The 20,617-nt window shown below is 44.0% G+C and overlaps 1 protein-coding gene and 1 long non-coding RNA gene across 4 annotated transcripts; one reads left to right on the plus strand and one right to left on the minus strand.

Moving 5' to 3' along the window:
- Positions 1–52: 52 nt before the first annotated feature.
- Positions 53–12,774, minus strand: SERPINA10 (serpin family A member 10). 3 transcript variants are annotated; one of them, NM_001131635.1, is given in 6 exon segments: positions 53–1,722; positions 1,861–3,737; positions 5,650–5,797; positions 7,815–8,088; positions 9,400–10,167; positions 12,695–12,773. In NM_001131635.1, coding segments are annotated over 4 exon segments (1,332 nt in total). In that variant the 5' UTR covers positions 10,118–10,167; positions 12,695–12,773; the 3' UTR covers positions 53–1,722; positions 1,861–3,545.
- A 3,137-nt stretch (positions 12,775–15,911) lies between these two features.
- On the plus strand, positions 15,912–19,768 carry LOC134760097 (uncharacterized). Its single transcript, XR_010137015.1, has 2 exons — positions 15,912–16,052; positions 18,715–19,768. It is a non-coding gene; the product is annotated as an uncharacterized LOC134760097 (long non-coding RNA).
- The last annotated feature ends 849 nt before the right edge of the window (positions 19,769–20,617 follow it).

Raw genomic sequence — 20,617 nt, forward strand, 5'->3', positions numbered from 1 at the left:
CTGTTCATCAAAATTACTTTTGGAAGTTTTTTTAACAGAACATGACATTTCCTAAAATCTTTGAAATATTTATTAAAATTATACTCTCAAGGACGGATATATAGAAACAGGATAAACAGCAAATTAGTGACAGTTATGAATAACTACATGTATCTCCATTTATATCAAAAACAAGATGGATACTTTTGTGAAAGTTCTCAGTTTAACAACTTATCAAATTAATCCTTTAAGCTAGTTGTATGGCAAAGAAAAATCTCCCTCCATCTGTAGCTGTAGGGAAAAGGGACATCTTCATCATCATTTTGTTAATTGCTAAAACTTGCATTTTTAAGAGCAAGTCCAAGAATTTCACTAGTTAGCCTTACAAGCTAACTGTAGAGCTCACTTTTACTGCAGAAATGGAGATAGGTCTGTAAAGGATTTTACTTAATAGAAGTTAAATAAGGAGCACATAAGATTTTTCTTTATAACCTCATACACATTTAAAAAATCATTTCTGTTATTTGACTTCCTGAGCTTGAATATCTTAGTCTGGAGATGAGTCAGTTTTGCCATACAATTAGTGGATATATGAGAAATCTTTGAATTGAAATGAAACAGGCTCTTCAGCTGGAGTAGAAGTTTTACAATGAGGATGAAATGAATTAGATTAAGTCAGTAACCTGTTCTCAGTTGTTACAGCATGTATATGTGAGAATGTGTGGTTGAGTGTGTCTGTGTAGGAACAATTTTTAAGACTCGACATTTGGCCGGGCATGGTGGCTCATGCCTGTAACCCCAGCACTTTGGGAAGCTGAGGCGGGCAGATCACGAGGTCAGGAGATCAAGACCATCCTGACTAACACAGTGAAACCCCATCTCTACTTAAAATACAAAAAATTAGCCGGGCGTGGTGGCGGGCGCCTGTAGTCCCAGCTACTCGGGAGGCTGAGGCAGGAGAATGGCATGAACCCAGGAGGTGGAGGTTGCAGTGAGCTGAGATCGCGCCACTGCACTCCAGCCTGGGTGACAGAGAAAGACTCCATCTCAAAAAAAAAACAAAAACAAAAACTCGACACTTATAGTGAAGACTTGTACAATGTTAAGATTTCCCCTGCTCAGTTGGAAACCCTGAATTTGTGTGTGCGTATTTGTGTAAGGTAAGTTACATTTTTTATTGGTCTGCGTTTTTCTGTCATGCCTGTGTACTTGGGAAATCTGAAACTGAGTGTCTTAGGAACTTCTTAAAGCAAATGTGGGGGAGCATTAAAAAGTATATTTAAAATATAGAATAGGTCCATTTTCTACCTTAAAGAGTAGTATATTAAATACAATTATTATGCTGTTGTTGCTTTGCAGTGTATGTGGTGGGAAGAAGGCAGGAGTTTTTTATCTGCATGCTATATGAATCCTTCAATAATAATGTACCTTTTTATTACTGGGTTTGGCCATATTGATTTCAGTGAGTATTGTGCTCTCACAGACTTATTTTTCCAGATTTCATCTCTTAAAAGTGGGAAATTTGACTGGATTCTACTTCATTCGTCTTTCTACTATTTTTCCACAAACAAATCTGACTAATTGAACACAAACAAGGTGACTTAAGAATGTCAGTTAGAGTTAATCCTCTGTCTTTGGCCCTCTAGGGCCTAGAATTGCCTGTCCCTTCATAAGTGTCAATTAGTACTCTTGGAATGAATACAGGAATGAATTTTATTTTATTAATATGCAGTCTAAATACTGACTTTTCATCAGTCCAGGTTATGGAATGATGAAAAGTCAGTATTTAGACTGCATATTAATATTATTACCTATTCACATTACTCTGAATTATATTAAACAACTAATCAATAAATGAATTTTAGGTTTTTTTAAACATTAGATAGCAGACAGACAGAAATCCAATTAGGCATTTAGTTAACATAGTTGACACTGTAAATTAGCTCTATTCAGGATTCTCTGAATATAGTCTTTTCTGTTTCTGTGACAGAAAATGACTGCCTAAGGAAGATCAGGGATATTTACGATTTTCCTTTTCACCCTGGGACAAAGTTCGTGTTTATATTCTGTTTAACCCCCATGGGTAGCTGTAGTGCATGCTGTTTACCTGGTCCCCATCAGATGTTTTAGATGGAAGGAAGAGTAAAAAGGGCTTGAGGACTAGACTCAGGAAAGGTAGGCCTCTGACTCTGCCATTGCCACACTGGAAGACCTTGGACAAGTGTTTTGTTCCCACTGGTATATAAGGTATGACTTATTCACTAGATGCAGAAGACATAGTGCCCAAGGCCGACAGTACTGTAAGGGCCCATGAAGGTGTTTTGCTTATTGCCATATGCTAGACATATAACTTTGAAGCTAGATATGCAACTTTGAAAGACGAATATATTCATCTTTCTACCAATGCAGCCATAAAACATATATATCTTCATGAAGGAAGGAGGGATCTATGAGGTTAAACGTGCCTAGGGCCCATGAAAATAAGAATGTGGACCTGTTTCTGGGTCCTTCTTTCCTTTGTAAAATGAAGGTATTGAACTAGATGATCTGTGGTTCAGCCAATGCCTCTGCCAAGCGATTTGATGCACCGTGGAAGCAGATGCTGTGATCAGGACTGGTTAGAGCTATTTTCTTCTGATGTCAGTCAGCAAGAAATGATTCCATAATAGATTAAACTAAAACACTTATTTTGCACCAGAGAGAAGGAAAGAGAGAGAAGCACATGACTCAGGGAGAATGTGTACATGTCTTCCTCCCAAAGGCTTTATCTTGACGTAGTGTTCTCATCTACAGCTTTTTAAAAATCCAAATATGTGAGCAACAGAGAAAAGATATTCTACCCAGCTAGTCTTTAGCCAAATAACTAAGGTTCTTAGAAACTAGCTTAAAATACCAGACAGATTGCACAAACATCTTTAAAAATGTGTATCAATTTAATGCTTTTGTAGTAGTCCTCCCTTATCCATGGTTTTGCTTTCTGCAGTCTCAGTTAACTATGGTCAACCATGGTCCAAAAACATTAAATGAAAAATTCCAGAAATAAACAATCTAAAAGTTGTAAGCAGCATGCCATTCTGAGTAGTGGGATGGAATCTTGCATCATCCTGCTCTGTCCCACCCAGGATGTGAATTCTTCCCTTGCCCAATGTCCCCACACTGTCTACGCTCCTCGCTCATGAGTCACTTAGCAGCCTTCTCTATAATCAGTTTGACTGTTATGGCATTGCAGTGCTTGCGTTCAAGTAACTCATTTTACTTAATGTTGTTATTATTGTTAATCTCTTACTGTGCCTAATTTATAAATTAAACTTTATCATAGGTATGTATGTGTAGGAAAAAATATATATAAGGTTCAGCACTGTCCACTGTTTCAGGCATCAGCTGGGGGTCTTTGAATGTATCCCCCTCAGTTAAGTGGGGACTACTGTATTTATTTGAGAACACCCTAAACTAGTTAAGAACAAAAGGAACACTCTCCCCTGCCATCCATTGCTGGTATCCTGTGTGTGTTTGATACCTCAGATTCAGCATCTACTGCAGCACGAAGTGCTTATGCATGTCCTGAATTATAGGAGAGTCGGATTCACCACCCTGCCCAGAAACAGAAGCATTCCAGAGGTTTCTTCATAGATCATGAAATGAAATGGCCGGTCCACTTTGATGACAGGAGGCATGGAATAAGCAATAATTTCTGACAAGATTGCTGCCACTGCCTCAGTGCCCCTTTCATCAACTTCAATCACTGTTCTTTGTAAAACCTGGAAAAGGAAATAATGTGAAAAACCATTTGTGTGGTAGTGCAAAGGAGGAATTAAATGAGCCCCTTGAAATTCTTCACAGTGGTCCTACCCATGGGGTCATTCTCCTGGGATTTAGTGGAGCAGGCCCATCTACGTTAAGAGGAGTGGTCTGGGGTTGCACCAGGGACTGCCACAGGAGTCTCAAACAATACCAGGAGACCTCAGGAACCTAATGTGAAGTATTGTGGAATATGTGAAACACATTCTGGGCGTGGACTCAGGATGCACTCATGCATCAAATCTTTATTGAGCATGTATTTATGCTACTAATTCTTGAGCTGAGCTGGTGCTCCTAAAAGGTTTTCAAGCTGCCTGGATCCCTTGAGTCCTCTGACTTTCCTTTTGGCAGGCAAGGTGGAGGCAGGGAATGGCTAGTCTTCTGTAGCAGCTTCCCAGCACCTGGTACTACTCTGAGGCATTTTCTGGGCTAAGCCCAGGGGTCCCTGGAGCCTTCCTGAATTCTGGCTGCCTATTTATGGCTGCTTGCTATGTTTGGGAGGCCCTTTTTTACAGAAACAAGATGTGATATGAGTGATGTACCTATATAATTACTGTGTTATAAGAGATAATGAAAACATAACATGTAATTACACTGATTTTCACTCCAGGAAATTCCCTGATTTCCTAGAGGAAAATTATCTCCCCAGAGCAAACAGACGGAGCATATTTAATCATTTACAGTTTAAATCTCATGATGACCCTTCATAAAGCAGCAGCACATTTCAGTTTTTCGTGTATTCATAGCAGAAACACTTTCGGGTGCTGGTCTGCAGGATTGTTTTATTTAATTGTCTTATCTCTCTTGAGGTTGTAAGACCTGATTCCAGGCCACGGTTACCCTACTGTGTCCTACTTAAGTGGATGCCATTTTTAGTCTCTGTTGGAATTGAAAAATTGCAATTGTATGAGAAAATATTAAGCCACACAGCTAAAGAAGAATGTAGAGAGATGTAGCTGCCATTTGGAAATGTGTGGGAGCATTTTTATAGTGATGACTGGAGTTTCCTACTGGCATTAGTGAACATGGGCCAGCAATGCTAACCAGTTCCCTGCAACATGCACAATTGCTCTGGACAACAAGCAGTTCCCCTCAAAATCAAGAACCCTTCCACTGAGAAACACTGAGTAACTGAAGGGATTCTATGTGGATGGTGACTAAACTTGTTCTTAGTAGTTTTAGAGATAGAACTAGGACCAAAAAGTGTGAAGTAGAAGTTACAGGACTCTCTCTCTCTCTCCATATATATATATATATATATATATATGTATGTCTCTCTCTATATATATGTGTATATATATACACACACACATACACATATACATTTATACACATATACATATACATATATATACATATAACAATTTTAGCTATTTGTGGATTGGGCAGCTTTTCAAAGAAATGGTGAGTTTGCTGTCGCTGGAAGCATGAAGAGGAAGAGACAGAAGTTGGAGGGCTATTTTGTAGGGCTGTGGACGGGATTTCCACAAGGAGGGAGAAGTTGGGCTAGATGAGGTCTAGGGGTTTCTTTCATTGTAAAGCTGGTGTAATTTCATGAACTATTCAAGTTGTATTCAACATAAATGATGATGCATCTGTAAACCAGTTCTATTTCAGGGTCAAATTTCTCCTTGAGCACTTTAAGCATAGGGAGAGAGGTCTGCTTAAAATAAATTAGTTGAAAAGTTATTTTAATAAAGTTGCTTGAAATTCTTAAAACATCCAACCTGGGTGCTATTTCAAGTATTTGGGACTTAAATCTAATTTTCCACTACAATTAGGTATTTTATCAAAGTTAAATGGTTTGTAAAAACATTTGTTTTGGTGACGTTTCATGCTGAGGTTGGGCTCTGATGAAAGATCCTGACTTACCCTGGATACTTGGAGATTTCTTCCAGTAGCTGAGAGTTCACTAAGGTCAGCAAAGGGTGAGATTCTTCTGATTCCCATCTGCCTAAGCAGCTCATGCATCTCATACTTCTGATCTAGCTTGAACTTCGGAAAGAAAACTTCCATGTTTCTGTGGTACAAGAACAGATGATGGTGAAATGTAGACAAAGCCCTAGTCTATGGACACCAAAAAGGTCACAATTTTTGTTCTTTAAGATTATTTCCATTAATGAGTCTTTCAGTTGACTATGTAGTTCATGCCATTCTTTTACAATGGTATACTCAGGGAAAATATTTCTAGCTTATCAAATAGTACTTCAGCTTCAGTGAACGAGTTTTATTCCTCAGCCAGTGACTCACGTTCTCTTTAGCAAAGTACTTATGTGTTCATTTCCCTATATTTTAAAAACAACCTGAGTTAACAGCACTTTCAGCAGTCCTGCAGCCTCCTGGATGATGGCTGTTTTCAGCTCCTGGATTCTGCAGACTTGAGGAGTCTGGGGATGGATGGGGAGGGGAGCAAAGAAAACTTTCAACCCCTACCTGTCTTTAGCCAGAGAAACTCTGATACCATCTATTTTGTATACTGGAGTCCTCCTTTGAAAATATGTTGCTTGGAAAGATGAGTTCTGTGGCTCAAAATAAAATTTTTTTATTTATTTAAAAATAATTGAGGACATGACATGTCTTGAAGATTAATTTAAAAAGTTATTCATTCAGCAAACATTTCTTGAGGGCTTATGATGTTTGGGGTTCTTTGTTAGGTGCTAAAGATATGAAGAAAAATGAAAGAAGAATAATGAAGATAAAAGTAACCCTGGGGACCTTTAGCTGCACTTGCCTCTGCCAAAATCTGAGTCATAGGATTCCAGAAGCCATAGCCATGGAATTTGTATTACAACCATTTTCCTTGTACTCCAATAGGTGGATTAATTTATTGGGCAGACATTTGAGTGCCCACTCTGTACTTTCTGTTCCTCTCCTCTATATTTACAGACCCCAACCCTGTCATGTGTCTAGATTCTAGTTCTATGTTGTTGACTGAATTTATATCTCCAGCCTGGGCCTCACCCTAAACTCCAGATCCACCTGTCGTCTTGACATCTCAACTTGGATGTCTAATAGATATTTCTGATCCAAGTGTTTAAGACTGAACTTCTGCACTTACCCCAGACCTGTTCCTCCCCCTTTCAGTAAATGGCAAATCCATCCTTCCAGTTGCTAAGGCCAAAATCTTTGCGATCACCTTTGACACCTCTCTCACCCACATCCAATCCATTAGCAGATCCTGCACTTCCTAATAGATCCAGAATCCAGCAACTTCTCATCACTTCCACTACCACCACTGCAGTCCAGGTAGCAGCATCTCTACCTGGATTGCTAGTAACCTTCTAACCACTCTCCCATGCTTCCATCCTTACCCCCTAGTGTCTTTTCTCAACACAGGAGCTTATGTGATCCTTTAAAAACAGAAGTCATATCAGGTTGCTCCTCTACTCAGAACCATTCAGTGGCTTCCTGCCTCTCCCAGGAAAGCCCAAGTCTTTTCTGGGGACTGGGCCCCTGTTTCCTCTCTGATCTTATCTCCAACTGCTGAAGCCACACTTGCCTCCTTGCTGTTCTTCAAACCCACCAGGTACACTCCCATCCCAGAACTTGTACACTTCTGCCTGTAACGTAACACTTCTCTCCCCAAATATAGCCACATGGTTTATCCTTCATCTTCAGATGTTTGCTTACTGTTACCTTCTTGCAGAGGCCTTCTCTAACCTCCATCTGCATCCTGATGATGTTCCCTGTCCCCTTCCCTGCATTATTACCTATTGTTAATTTACTCTTCTCTTCCTTCAATAGAATATAAGCTCCATGAGGGCAGACTAATTTTGCCTGTTTTGTTTGCTGATGCATCCCTGGCATCACACGTTTATCACAGTCACAGAATGTAAAATACTGATGGACTCAATGAATGTCACTCTGTGACAGATGCTGGGGATAGAGTGGAAAAAAAGACAAATGCTGCCCTGCCCTCAGGAAGCTTATAGCTCACTGGAGGAGACATTAAATCACAGTGCATTCAATGAAATTGTGCTGAGTGTTTGCCAGTACAGAAAGGTAGAGTTTGTATAGGGTGTGGGCAAGAGTTGTACCTGGTTTTCATGTTTCTGAGCCATGTCTCTACCAAGTCTGTGGTCAGGTAGTCTTCAAGGGCGAGTTGGTCACCCATTTTCTCCATGAGGACCACCAGCATGGTGACATTTCCTTGGTAGGGCAGTTTGAGGACATGACAACAAAAATTCTTGTCAAAGGTGGAGGCAAACTTGCCTGCACCATACATCATGGGCACCTTAATAGTCTTGTATTTGTCCTGGTGGAAAGTGTCGACTTCGGTGAAGACAGGGTCAAATGGGGTCAGCCATTTCCCTGAACAAGTAAGAGAAGAACTCATTGCAGAAATCCCCTCTTTGAAAAGCATTGTTCTTGCTCAAATAATAGGGAGTTTTCTATCTCACTTCTCTCACTTCTCGTCTTCTCGTTCCAACTAGGAAAGGCGTTCCCTAATTGGGTTGGCTTTTCCACAGCTCAAGCAGGCAAAATAAATTTCCCCAAAATTTTCCCCAGCCTCTAGCCCAGCTAGCAAAGTGCAGCTCCACTCGCAGGCCCTATTGGGAATCGCACACGAAAGCAGGGAAATGTTTCCTAACAATCCCTGGCTCCCCTCATTGTCCTGGACCTGAACAGAATTCACAGTCATTCCCTCATAGTTGGCTCCAGCTTAGAGAAAAGCCTTTGCCTGGCACCTCTGACTGCCACTTTGTCTCATTCACACCAGGCACAAGCACATGCAGAGTCCAAGGTGGCAGGAGTGACACTTCTCACCCACCCACAGTTTAGTGTGGTTTTGAGAGAAGGCCCCACAATGCAGAGGCCACCAGCAGGCAGGTACATTACTCTCTACACAAATGTCTGCCCTGGGGGTGTGGCCTGGCTGGTTGTAAAGTGGCTTTCCCTGCCAGGGCTTTGTAAGTCTGGTGCCAGCTCTGCAAAAGTGGCATCCAACCCACGTCCAGTGCCCCATTAGGGAGGCAGGGCTGGACAGAACCTAGGATCAGGGGGTCAGGAGGCCCTTGTTTGGGTTTTGCCTCTGCCACTTATTGTGTGACCTTGATCAAGCTAACGTCTCTGAGCTGGTTTCATCTTTAGAAAGGAGACAACTCCTGCTCTACCTGCTGATTGGCAGTTAGGAAGAACAAGTAAACAATAGATACTCAGTGTCTGCTATGTGCCAAGCCCATCTGGGCACTTTACATTCATTGTCTCATTTAACCTCTAACACTATAGTAGGTGGAGTGTCCCTATTTTCTATAATAAGAATCTAAGGGCTGGGAGTTGGTCAAAAAAGTAAAAATGAAGGAGGAATGATGCAATCCTAAATCCCCCAGATAATCCCCCAGCCCCCCTTTTTTTGGAATGACTATGCTTCTAAGTGTCAGAGGGGAGCTGTGTAGAGTGCTCTGAAAATTATAAGGACTACAAGCACATAGGATACCAGGGCAGGGCCTCGAATGACAGCGTCTGGCACTGTTCAATATGTGTATCAATCTGTTTTTGAAACGTGAAAACACATTCATAGAAAATCATTTAGCGTTAACCATATGCTGGCCTAACGGAAGGAAAGGGGGAGAGAATCGTAGGGCCCTGCGGCCTTGGGAGAGCAGAACATTATCAAAGTACCTTTGAACAAGATGTAATCCACAAGAATTAATTTGGTTTCAGGATTAATCTCATCAAACAGTTTGGGAATTTTCCCCCGAGTCTCTTTGTTAATGTAATGATTCATGAGCCTTTTGGCCTGTGAGGCATTGCGAAAATTCATAGGCACACACTCTGTATCAAAATACCTCTTGGATAAATTGAGGAAAGTCTCTTTGACATCAAAATCCTTGTGGATGAAGGCAAAACTCCCCTGTGTGAGGCCCAGTTCCAGGTTGCGGGAGAGGGTCTCTCTGAGTCCCTTAAAGAGGGAAGGCAGGAGCCCGGGCTTGGTGGGATTCGGGGCCTGCAAGTGGAGCCCTCTCTTGATCTGGGTTTCGGTCAGCCCTGTGGCCCCCAGCATCAAGCCTGTCATGGCCAAGGACATGCCAAATGGAGAGAAGACTATGTTGCCATCGTGCCTCATGGAGATCTTTCGCAGCAGGCTGAATCCGAAGTTTGAAGTCTCCTTGGCAAGCTGCTGCCTGCTGGCTGTCAGCCAGGCTTTCTCTTCGTCACCGGCCTTCTCCTCGCTGGCCTCCTGCTCATCTTCCTCTTCCTCCCTGGGAGCCTGCACTACCCTGCTGGTCTGGTTCTGAGGGGCCGGAGTCTCTGGCGACTGAGGACTGGGGGCCAAGCCGGGTACTAGCCACACCTGTGCCAGGAGGACGGAGAGCAGGAGGCTTGGCACCACCTTCATGTGATTGGCTGCGGAGGCCAAGGAGTGCCTCCCTTCAGCTGCAAGACTTCCTGTGGAGAGGAGAGGATAGAGATGGTTTTAATGCCTCCTAAAATGTCTTTGTGGATAGTAAAAGCTTCTTCAGGGACCCTGCCTCCTTCCTGTGGCTCAAGTAGGTTAGCCCTGCCCCAGGGAGACCTGGAGCAAGTGTGGGTGACATTTGCTCACCCAAAGAGGGTACATTATTTCACAGAGCAAAACCTCCTCCAGTTCCCATTCCCTGCCAGGCCGGCAGGCAGCTCTCAGTCCTGACCCCTTTTTCATTCATCCCGTCTCCTCCCTGAGGGCCAGGGCAAGAGAGCCCACTCTGGGAGCAGGAGGCAGCACAGAAGGTGGGGGTCCGAGCAGGTGGAATCAGGGGTCCTCACACACCTTTCCCTGATCTGCTTCGTTCATTGCCCTGACCATCTGGCCATCAGGCTGCCCATCTAGATGGGTGGCCGGCCTTGCCCTGTGCCCTATTTGGCTGGGGATTGGAGTGCCTGCATGCCCATTAGGCAAGGAAGGGGGAAAGTATTGGAGCTTCCCTGGATTTTTAATCAAAATTCTCTTCGCACTGCACCTCTGCTACGCAGTTCCTTGGAGGTCTTCCTTCCTTCCTATAGCTGCGGCTCCCGGGTAGCAGGAGGCCCCACAATTCATACAACCCACTGCTGGGCTCCCTCCACTGTGGCCTGGGCTGCGTGCTGGTTCTCATTGCCCTAGGCTTGCACAGCATGGAAGCTACACTTCTTCACCATTAGCTGTCCCCTTCTCTGTCGCCTTTTAGGCTCCCTCCACATCCTTGGACACAGAGCCTAGCTCCCGAACACTTGCATGTTTTCCATCCAAATACATGGCTTGGGGCTGGGCTGGGCCACCTGGCTGTGTCCAAACTCAGTTCTGGTGTTCAGCCACACTGCAGGCCTGATCCCAGAGGCTGGCTGGGCAGGACTCCTGGGACACCTGCCCTCCCTCATCCTCTCTCTGGGCCCACTGCCCTGGGAGGGTCTGGGTGGGGTAGGCCACCCAGCCCAGTGAGCGCAGGGTGGATGCTGCCGGCCCCACAATAGTTCCCATCAGCAGAGACCCTTATTCCTGGCCAAGGTCACCGGCCGCAAAATGTGTTGACAGGCGGTGCTCCCAGGCCTTTTCTCCCTGATGCAGGGGCTGAGTCCTTATCTATGCCTGGGACAAAACCGCCACCAGCGCCAGGGCCCAGCATGTTGCTCCTTGCTCAGGCTGAATGGCACCCCGGAATTTAGGGCCTCACTCTGCAGTCTGAACGGCACTACCCTCTACCCTATAGAAGCAGTGAAATACTTCCACTGTGTTTCCCAAAGGACACTGTTGAGGAAACTCTTTTTGACTCTAAATGGCAAGCCCACATTCAACAGGTCCCTCAAGTATTGTAAATGTTGGGTAAATAGCTCTTTCAGTGTAAACGCAGTCCAGTTTTACGCTTTTATTGTTATGGACTGAATGTGTCCCCCCAGAATTCATAAATTGAAGCCCGAACCACCATTGTGATGGCAGTAGAGTTGGGGCCCTTAGGAGGTGATTAGGTTTAGATGAGGTCATGAGGGCAAGGCCCCTGTGATAGCACTAGTGCTGTTGTAAGAAGAAGAGAGCAAACTCCCCCTCCGCACCTCCTCTCCATGGGAGGATACGGTGAGAAGGTGGCCATCTGCAAGCCAAGAAGACAGCCCTACCAGAATCCGGCCATGCTGGCACCCTGACTCGGACTTTCAGCCTCCAAAACTGTGAAAAATCAATGGCTGTTGGAGCCACCCAGTCTCTGGTGTTTTGTTAGAGGAGCCCGAGCTAAAACGATTACGTGGCATCATTTAGTGCTACTTTCTACGTTAAGACCACACAGAATACTCCTGAATTCAAGGTTACTTCTGCCTGTCACAATGGTCAGGAAATTAGCCCAGCAGGCCAACCAGATGTCACCACTTCCAAATGCTGAGTCTTACCTTCCTGTTCTTGGAGATTGTCCTGCAGTCTGCAGTGGTAGCCCAGTAATTCCTGGGCGCTCCTGGACACATATCGCCTAAGGTCTTTGTAAGGTCTTTGCTCATCTACCCAACCCTTTGGAGTCTAGGCCAGGAGTTCAGGGGGTGCTCCTGGACTAGGACACCATCCAGCATGGTGAGGACGCACCTTCCTAGACAGAACCCAGGCAGTAAGGAATCACCAGCTCACCTGCCACTTCTCAGCCCTGGGAGAGCACACACCCCCGCCTCCCCTCAGCCCTGGGAAGGGGAGCCCCGCTTACTCCAGCAGTGAGTTGTGGTGGGTGAAATATCAAGCCTTTCAAGCCTCTTTCTCTTGGCCTCCTTCCTGCAGAGGAGCCCCTTGTGTCTATAATTCGCCTCTCACCCCACTCCAGCTCCCAATCTGTATGTACAGTCCCCGTGGAGTGTAGGATGGAGGTCTTTGCACTGCTCAGCCACGCAGCCCTCATGTTGGAGCCCACCCAGGGATGATACCATCCTTCCCAGTCCCTCCCTAATTAGACTCGTTGAAGGTCTCCTGTAACCCACTGCCTCTTACCAGTGTGTGGCCTTGGGTCCTGGAAAGGTCCTTCATTCAGAGCAGAAACCAAAGCTTCAGCTTTGCAGCCCAGAACCTTCAGCAAATATTTGCTATTCCAAAGTATGATCCCCTGTGGGACGGTTACTGATTAACATCCTGCTTGTGATGGTAGAGTTTCCGGAAAACCAAAGACCAAGTGGGAGGCTTCCCATACTCCCCAGCTCCTCCTGTAACCCGGAATATGACCCAAATCCCATCACGAGAGCTTCTGCCTTGCAACTCAAGGCTTCACCCCAGTAAGATTCAGCTCCTTCTGGGTGGGGTGTGGGGGATTTCTCTTGAGCTGTTCTAGGTGCTGAACACCTGGAGAAAGAAGGCACTGGGGGATCCCATGGATGCTTCCTGAGTCCCCAGCCTGGTACTGGACACTATGGGGGTGTGGGTTGGGGGGCACAGCAGTGATGTTCAGGACCTGCTCTCTCAGTCCCCAAGGAACTGGTCAGTCCAGTGGGGGAGGCAGACAGGTAAATCACTACTTAGAGTACATAGCTCCCTTCAAGGTAAATTTCCTGCTTTGCAATGTTGCTGGACTTGAGACTGAATCCTCGGGTACTCAGAGTTGAGGCTGGTGGAGACCGTTTATGGCAAAACTTTTCAGACTTCTCAGACTCTCTTTTTTAATATATATAAGTAAATATTTTGTTATGTGCCCCTTACTACTACCATTGAAGTGAAATGTATAGCTAATGTAACCTACCCACAAAATTAAAAAAAGAATAATAATATTGTAACGATAATATGGAGGCATAATAAAAGAGAATAATATGTCCCTGAATATGGCAGTGCTGTGGCCTAAGGGCCTGGGCAGGTGCAGTGAGGCCATCCAATGTGGAGCCCGCGGGAGGTCGCTTGTGTGCTGCTCACTGCTGGCCAGTCAACACGACAACCAGTGTTACTACCAGGGATAGAGTTTTTGAAATGGTAAATAATGCTTGGTAAAGTTTCAAACAAAATAAAATGTAGATCTTTCCCTGATTTACATGGTCATTGTCTTCACAGAAAATGCAGTGTGTAGTAAAACCTTGGATAAATATTGTATTTTTATATGAAATAGAGCAGCCCCAGGACTGAGAGTCTAGGCTCAGATAATCCCACGTGAACTTGAGGTGGACATGTGAGTCCTGGGGAACCCGGCAGCCTCTTCATCATGGGAGACTGCCCTGGGTGTTCTGGTATATCTGGCATTGCTAACCCTCAATCCTTAAATGCTAGTAGTACACCCCCGAAACGTTTGTGAAGGGCAGAAGTGTCCCAACAAGTTTCCAGAGTGTTCCTTTTGGCCTCTCAAAGTACTGGAATTACAGGTGTGAGCCACCGTGCCTGGCCAGGGCACAGGGTTTCAGAAATGGATCCTTATAAAGGAAGGCAGCAGAGTATATTGGAAAGATTGTGAAGGCTTCAGCCAGGCCATCGCCTCCTGCCCTGGTGTGAATCTGAGGTCCTCTGCTCCTAATTCCTAACTGCTGGGATGTAAGTTAACCTCACCGAGCCAGCCTTTCTTCATCTGTTAAATGGCCAGAACTCAGACTCTGTCCTATGAATATCTCAGCAGCACCGAGGAACCAGGAAGGGGGTGGACGATCTTCCTCCTAAGGCTGTGAGCCCTGGACCCCAGGGTGTGGCTCAGAAGTCCCCCTCCTTCAGAGAGGACATTATTCCTGTACAGCTCCCAACAAGGGAGCCACCCACTCTTTGACCTTTAGCCCTCTAGTTAGATGGGAAAGTGAGAAAACTCAATGCATAGCACTGTAGCCTGAGCTCGTTTACCAGCAGCATGACCCTGAACAAGCTACCTAACCTCTCTTAGCCTCAGTTTACTAATCTCTAAAATGGGGCACCCCAGGCTGAGCTGTTAGGACTTCTGGGAGGATGAACTGAGGTGGTGCTTGTGGAGTTGAGTATCTCGCCCGGTAGGAAGGAAGTACTACAGGAATGGCATTTGTTGCATAATTTTAGAGCCAGATTGAACCTCAGAAGTAAGTAACCCTGTCTCCAGGCTTTGATTTTATAAAGGAAGATATTCAGGCCCCACCATGAAGGCCTTTCCTGCTAGAGTTAAAGCAGAATAGACCAGGCTGTCTGACTTCCAGTTGTTATGAACTTTAGCTTCTCACACTCCTTGGCCAAAAACGATTGGGAAAGCTCTGACGGGAAGGCCTCTGGTGATCCAGATAAACTCAGAGGCGATGCAGAACCCTTCCTGGAACTCCCCTCAGGCAGGAGGCACAACTTCTGGAAGCCACTCTTCAGGGTGACATCGAGGGGCTTCTAAAGCAAATTTGTCCAGAGACCTACAGGGTTAAACGTCTGAAAAACAAGTGTTAGGGTAGTCCTATGAGACCAAAAGCAGACTCCAGGAAACAGTGAGAGAACTGCATGAGTTTACTTTCTGTGGATCAGATGAAGGGGATGCTTGGGTAGGTGGGTAGTAAAGGAAACCAGACTATGTTACCCCCTGATATGGTCTGTCTGTGTCCCCACCCAAATCTCATCTTGAATTGTAGCTCCCATAATTCCCACATGTTGTGGAAGGGACCCAGTGGGAGATTATTGAATCATGGAGGTGGTTTCCCCCATACTGTTCTCTTGGTAGTGAGTAAGTCTCACGAGATCTGATGGTTTTATAAGGGGATTTATAAGGGGAAACTTTTCCTTTTGCTTGGCTCTCATTCTCCCTCTTGCCTGCTGCCATGTAAGACCTGCCTTTCGCCTTCTGCCATGATTGTGAGGCCTCTCCAACCATGTGGAATGGTGAGTCCATTAAACCTCTTTTTCTTTATAAATTACCCAGTCTTGGGTATGTCTTTATTAGCAGTGTGATCCCTAAATATGCCTTTCTGATATAAAAATTATTTTTGAACTGAAGGTAATTAAGAAGCAGCAAATGGAGAAATAGTTTTCTCTATCTTTCCCCCTTTCTTCCTAAAGACAGATAAAAATTCCCCTTTACTGGAAATGACTCTAGACTCTTATCAACCCAGAGATGGCATCAGAGGAACATGCAAACAAGATTTATTCCTTTAGTTTCCTCCCATATGTTTACCTTCCATAATTTCCTGCCCTTGGAAGCATAAAACCACTTCCCTTGTCCCGGTCCATGATTTTCCTACTAACTTATTGCTCTTTATTAAAGGTAAGTGGAGTTCTAAGGCACCATTTTGAGTTACTTTTCATGCAGGTTTCTCCTGTGTGAAGTGCATGGCCCATGTTATAAACTGATTTTTCTCTTGTCTGTCTTTTGTTACAGGAGTCCATCCCAACAAAGAACTGAGGTGGGAAGAGGTCAAGTTTAGCCTCCCCCTACAGTAGTAGAGAGGTAGGAAAAAAAGGGCTTTCCAAGTCCTTGCAACATACACATGCACATGCACACACAGGTGCAAATTTTTTGCTGATTTCCAGACATCCCTCCTGCCTCGAACTTCAAAGACATCTTTCCATTGTGTTATGGCTTATGTGATTTCTTCTTTTTAAACTTCTAATTTAGAAATAACTTTAAACTTAAAAAAATTTGCAAAAATCATGGTCTCCACATCTACCCTTCACCCAGCTTCCACAAATATGAACATATCATATGACTATAATACATAACCACAGTGTATTAGTCCATTTTCATGCCGCTGATAAAGACATACCCGAGACTGGGAAGAGAAAGAGGTTTAAATGCACTTACAGCTCCACATGGCTGGGGAGACCTCAGAATCATGGTGGGAAGCAAAAGGCACTGCTTACATGGTGGCAGCAAGAGAAAATGAGGAAGACGCAAAAGCAGAAACCCCCAATAAAGGCATCAGATCTTGTGAGACTTATTCACTATCACAAGAACAGTATGGCGGAACCACCCCCATGATTCAAATTATCTCCCACTGGGTCCCTTCCCACAACATGTGGGAATTATGGGAGTATAATTCAAGATGAGATTTGGGTGGGGATACAGAGCCAAACCATATCATTCTACCTCTGGCCCAGCCAAATCTCATGCCCTCACATTTCAAAACCAATCATACCTTCTCAACAGTCCCCCAAAGTCTTAACTCGTTTCATCATTAACCCAAAAGTCCACAATCCAAAGTCTCACCTGAGATAAGGCAAGTCCCTTCTGCCTATGAGCCTGTAAAATCAAAAGCAAGCTAGTTACTGCCTAGATACAATGGGGGTACAGGTATTGGGTAAATACAGCTGTTCCAAATGGGAGAAATTGGCCTAAACAAAGTGGTTACAGGGCCCATGCAAGTCTGAAATCCAGCAGGTCAGTCAAATTTTAAAGCTCCAAAATGATCTCCTTTGACTCCAGGTCTCACATCCAGGTCACATTGATGCAAAAGGTAGCTTCCCGTGGTCTTGGGCAGCTCTGCCCCTGTGGCTTTGCAGGGTACAGCTTCCCTCCTGGCTGCTTTCACGGGCTGGCGTTGAGTGTCTGTGGCTTTTCCGGATAAATGGTGCAAGCTGTCGGTGGATCTACCATTCCGGGGTCTGGAGGACGGTGGCCCTCTTCTCACAGCTCCACTAGGCAGTGCCCCCATAGAGATTCTGTGTGGGGGCTCCAACCCACATTTTCCTTCTGCATTGCCCTAGCAGAGGTTCTCCATGAGCACCCCGCCCCTGTAGCAAACTTCTGCCTGGGCATCCAGTCGTTTCCGTACATGTTCTGAAATTGAGGCGGAAGTTCCCAAACCCTAATTCTTGACTTCTGTGCACTCGCAGGCTCTACCACGTGGAAGCTGCCAAGGCTTGGGGCTTGCACCCTCTGAAGCCACGGCCTGACTCGATGTTGGCTTCTTTCAGCCATGGCTGGAATGGCTAGGACACAGGGCACCACGTCCCTAGGCTGCACACAGTACGGGGACCATTAGCCCAGCCTACAAAACCATTTTCTCCTAGACCTCTGGGCCTATGATGGGAGGGGCTGCCATGCAGACCTCTGACATGCCCTGGAGACATTTTCCCCATTGTCTTGGGGATTAACATTCTGCTCCTCATTACTTACGCAAATTTCTGCAGCCAGCTTAAATTTTTCCTCGGAAAATGGGTTTTTCTTTTCTATCACATTGTCAGGCTGCAAATTTTCCAAACTTTTATGCTCTGCTTCCCTTATAAAACTGAATGCCTTTGACAGCACCCAAGTCATATCTTGAGTGCTTTGCTGCTTAGAAATTTCTTGTGCCAGATACCCTAAATCATCTCTCTCAAGTTCAAAGTTCCAGAAATCTCTAGGGCAGGGGAAAAGTGCCACCAATCTCTTTGCTAAAACATAACAAGAGTCACCTTTGCTCCAGTTCCCAACAAGTTCCTCATCTCCATCTGAGACCACCTCAGCCTGGACCTTATTGTCCATATCGCTATCAGGCTTTTGGTCAAAGCCATTCAACAAGTCTCTAGGAAGTTCCAAACTTTCCCACATTTTCCTGTCTTCTCCTGAGCCCTCCAAACTGTTCCAACCTTTGCCTGTTACTCAGTTCCAAAGTCACTTCCACATTTTTGGGTATCTTTTAGGCAGTGCCCCACTCTACTGGTACCAATTTACTGCATTAGTCTGTTTTTATGCAGCTGATAAAGACAAACCTGAGACTGGGAAGAAAAAGTGGTTTAATTGGACTTACAGTTCCACATGACTGGGGAGGCCTCAGAATCATGGCGGGAGGCGAAAGACACTTCTTACATAGTGGTGGCAAGAGAAAATGAGGAAAATGCAAAAGCGGAAACCCCTGATAAATCTATCAGATCTCGTGAGACTTATTCACTATCATGGAAACAGTATGTAGGAAACTGCCCCTGTGATTCAAATTATCTCTCATCAGGTTCCTCCCACAGCATGTGGGAATTATGGGAGTACAATTTAAGATGAGATTTGGGTGGGGACACAGAACCAAACCATATCACATAGTATAATGGTCAAAACCAGGAAATTACAGTGATTCTGTATATTGTCATTATTCAAGCTTTTTTCAGTTGTCCTACCAATATCCTTTTTTCTTGTACAGGGTCCAATCCAGGAACCCATGTTGCATTGGGTTGTCACATTTCTTCATTCTCCTTGAGTATGGCACAGCTTCTCAGGTTTTGTCTTTCTTCACCTATGACCTTTTGAAGAATACTGGCTAGATATTTTGTAGAATGTCTTTCAATCTGGAATTTTCTGATATTTTATCATGTCAACTTTAGGTTGTACACGTTGGGCACAAATATGGCAGAGGTAATATGCCTTTCTTTGTGTATCATTTCAGCTGGCTGGCATAATTTCTGATGAGAAATCAATCCTTATTTTTATCTTTGTGCCCCGTATGTAATATATCCTTTTTTCTAGCTGCTTTTAAGATTTTTTCTTTATCTTTCATTTTAAGGAATTTGATATTGAAATTGATTTTTAATTATTGATTATTAAAAGAGCACCTTGGCTGGTGTTCTTTCTCCTGCTTTGAGCTTGTTGAATTTCTTGGAACTGTGAATTTATAGTTTTCATCATGTTTAGAAAATAATTTAACCATTATTTCTTAAAATATTTTCCTGTCCCCTAAACTGCCCCCTTCCTGGGGCTCCAACTTCATGTGGTAATGTAATGGTGAGGGCTTAGGTCATGTGTAGTTTTATGTGCACTACAAGCTGATTTTATAGCTTGTTGGGGTGATGTGTAAGAAATATTCATGCAGCTACCATCATTCTAGGGTCAACCAGAATTTTATGACTTATAGAATAAATTAGCTATTTAAGGATACGAATGGCAAGATTTTTGGCACTTTGTTATTTGCCTTTTAAATTTGATTATACTTTTAAAAATGTTTGTGTGGTTGAATGTGTCTATGTTTTCTTTAGTCATTTCTGGATTTATAGCATTCTTAGATAAGTCTTTCTCATTATGAGATTATTGTTAAAACATTCATTATATACTTCTTATTTTAGGATTTCGATTTTTATATATAAATCTTTGATCTATCAGGAATTGATCCTGGTGTAAGGATGACAGTGATTCTAATTTACACTGTTTTTCAGCTGGCTACCCGATTGTCCCCAAACATTTTAAATAAATGTTTTAACACAGTTCGTTTGCCCCATTTATTTGAGATGCCTTTTTTTTTTTTTTTTTTTTTTAAGAGAAGTCTCATTCTGGTGCCCAGGCTGGAGTGCAGTGGCGTGATCTCAGCTCATTTCAAGCTCTGCTCCTGGGTTCAAGCAATTTTCATTCCTCAGTCTGCTGAGTAGCTGGGGCTACAGGCGCGTGCCATCATGCCTGGCTAATTTTTTGTATCTTTAGTAGAGATGGGGTTTCACCGTGTTGGCCAGGTTGGTCTCGAACTCTTGACCTCAACTGATCCACCTGCCTTGGCCTCTCAGAGTGCTGGGATTACAGGTGTGAGCCACTGTGCCTGGCCTGAAATGCCACTTTTGGTTTAAAAATGAAAATTTTTAAAACTGTATTGGTTAGCTTATAAAAGTGAATGATGTAAAAAGCTTACTAAAAAAAACAAAAACAGAAACAAAAACAAGAAAATGAATAAGACACATCTACAACCATCTGATCTTTGACAAACCTGACAAAAACAAGAAATGGGAAAAGGATTCCCTATTTAATAAATGGTGCTGGGAAAACTGGCTAGCCATATGTAGAAAGCTGAAACTGGATCCCTTCCTTACACCTTATACAAAAATTAATTCAAGATGGATGGATTAAAGACTTAAATGTTAGACCTAAATCCATAAAAACCCTAGGAAAAAACCTAGGCAATACCATTCAGGACATAGGCATGGGCAAGGACTTCATGTCTAAAACACCAAAAGCAATGGCAACAAAAGCCAAAATTGACAAATGGGATCTAATTAAACTAAAGAGCTTCTGTACAGCAAAAGAAACTACCATCAGAGTGAACAGGCAACCTACAGAATGGGAGA

This window comes from Pongo abelii, chromosome 15 (genome assembly GCF_028885655.2).
Source record: "Pongo abelii isolate AG06213 chromosome 15, NHGRI_mPonAbe1-v2.0_pri, whole genome shotgun sequence".
Lineage (NCBI taxonomy): Eukaryota > Metazoa > Chordata > Mammalia > Primates > Hominidae > Pongo > Pongo abelii.

Coding starts and splice junctions, on each gene's coding strand:
- SERPINA10 (XM_054529636.2), bottom strand. CDS start 10,117: ATGAAGGTGGTGCCAAGCCTCCTGCTCTCCGTCCTCCTGGCACAGGTG. Junction 8,089..9,399: donor GGATTACATCTTGTTCAAAG/GTACTTTGATAA, acceptor TTACTTGTTCAG/GGAAATGGCTGACCCCATTT. Junction 3,738..5,649: donor GAAATCTCCAAGTATCCAGG/GTAAGTCAGGAT, acceptor TTCCTTTTCCAG/GTTTTACAAAGAACAGTGAT.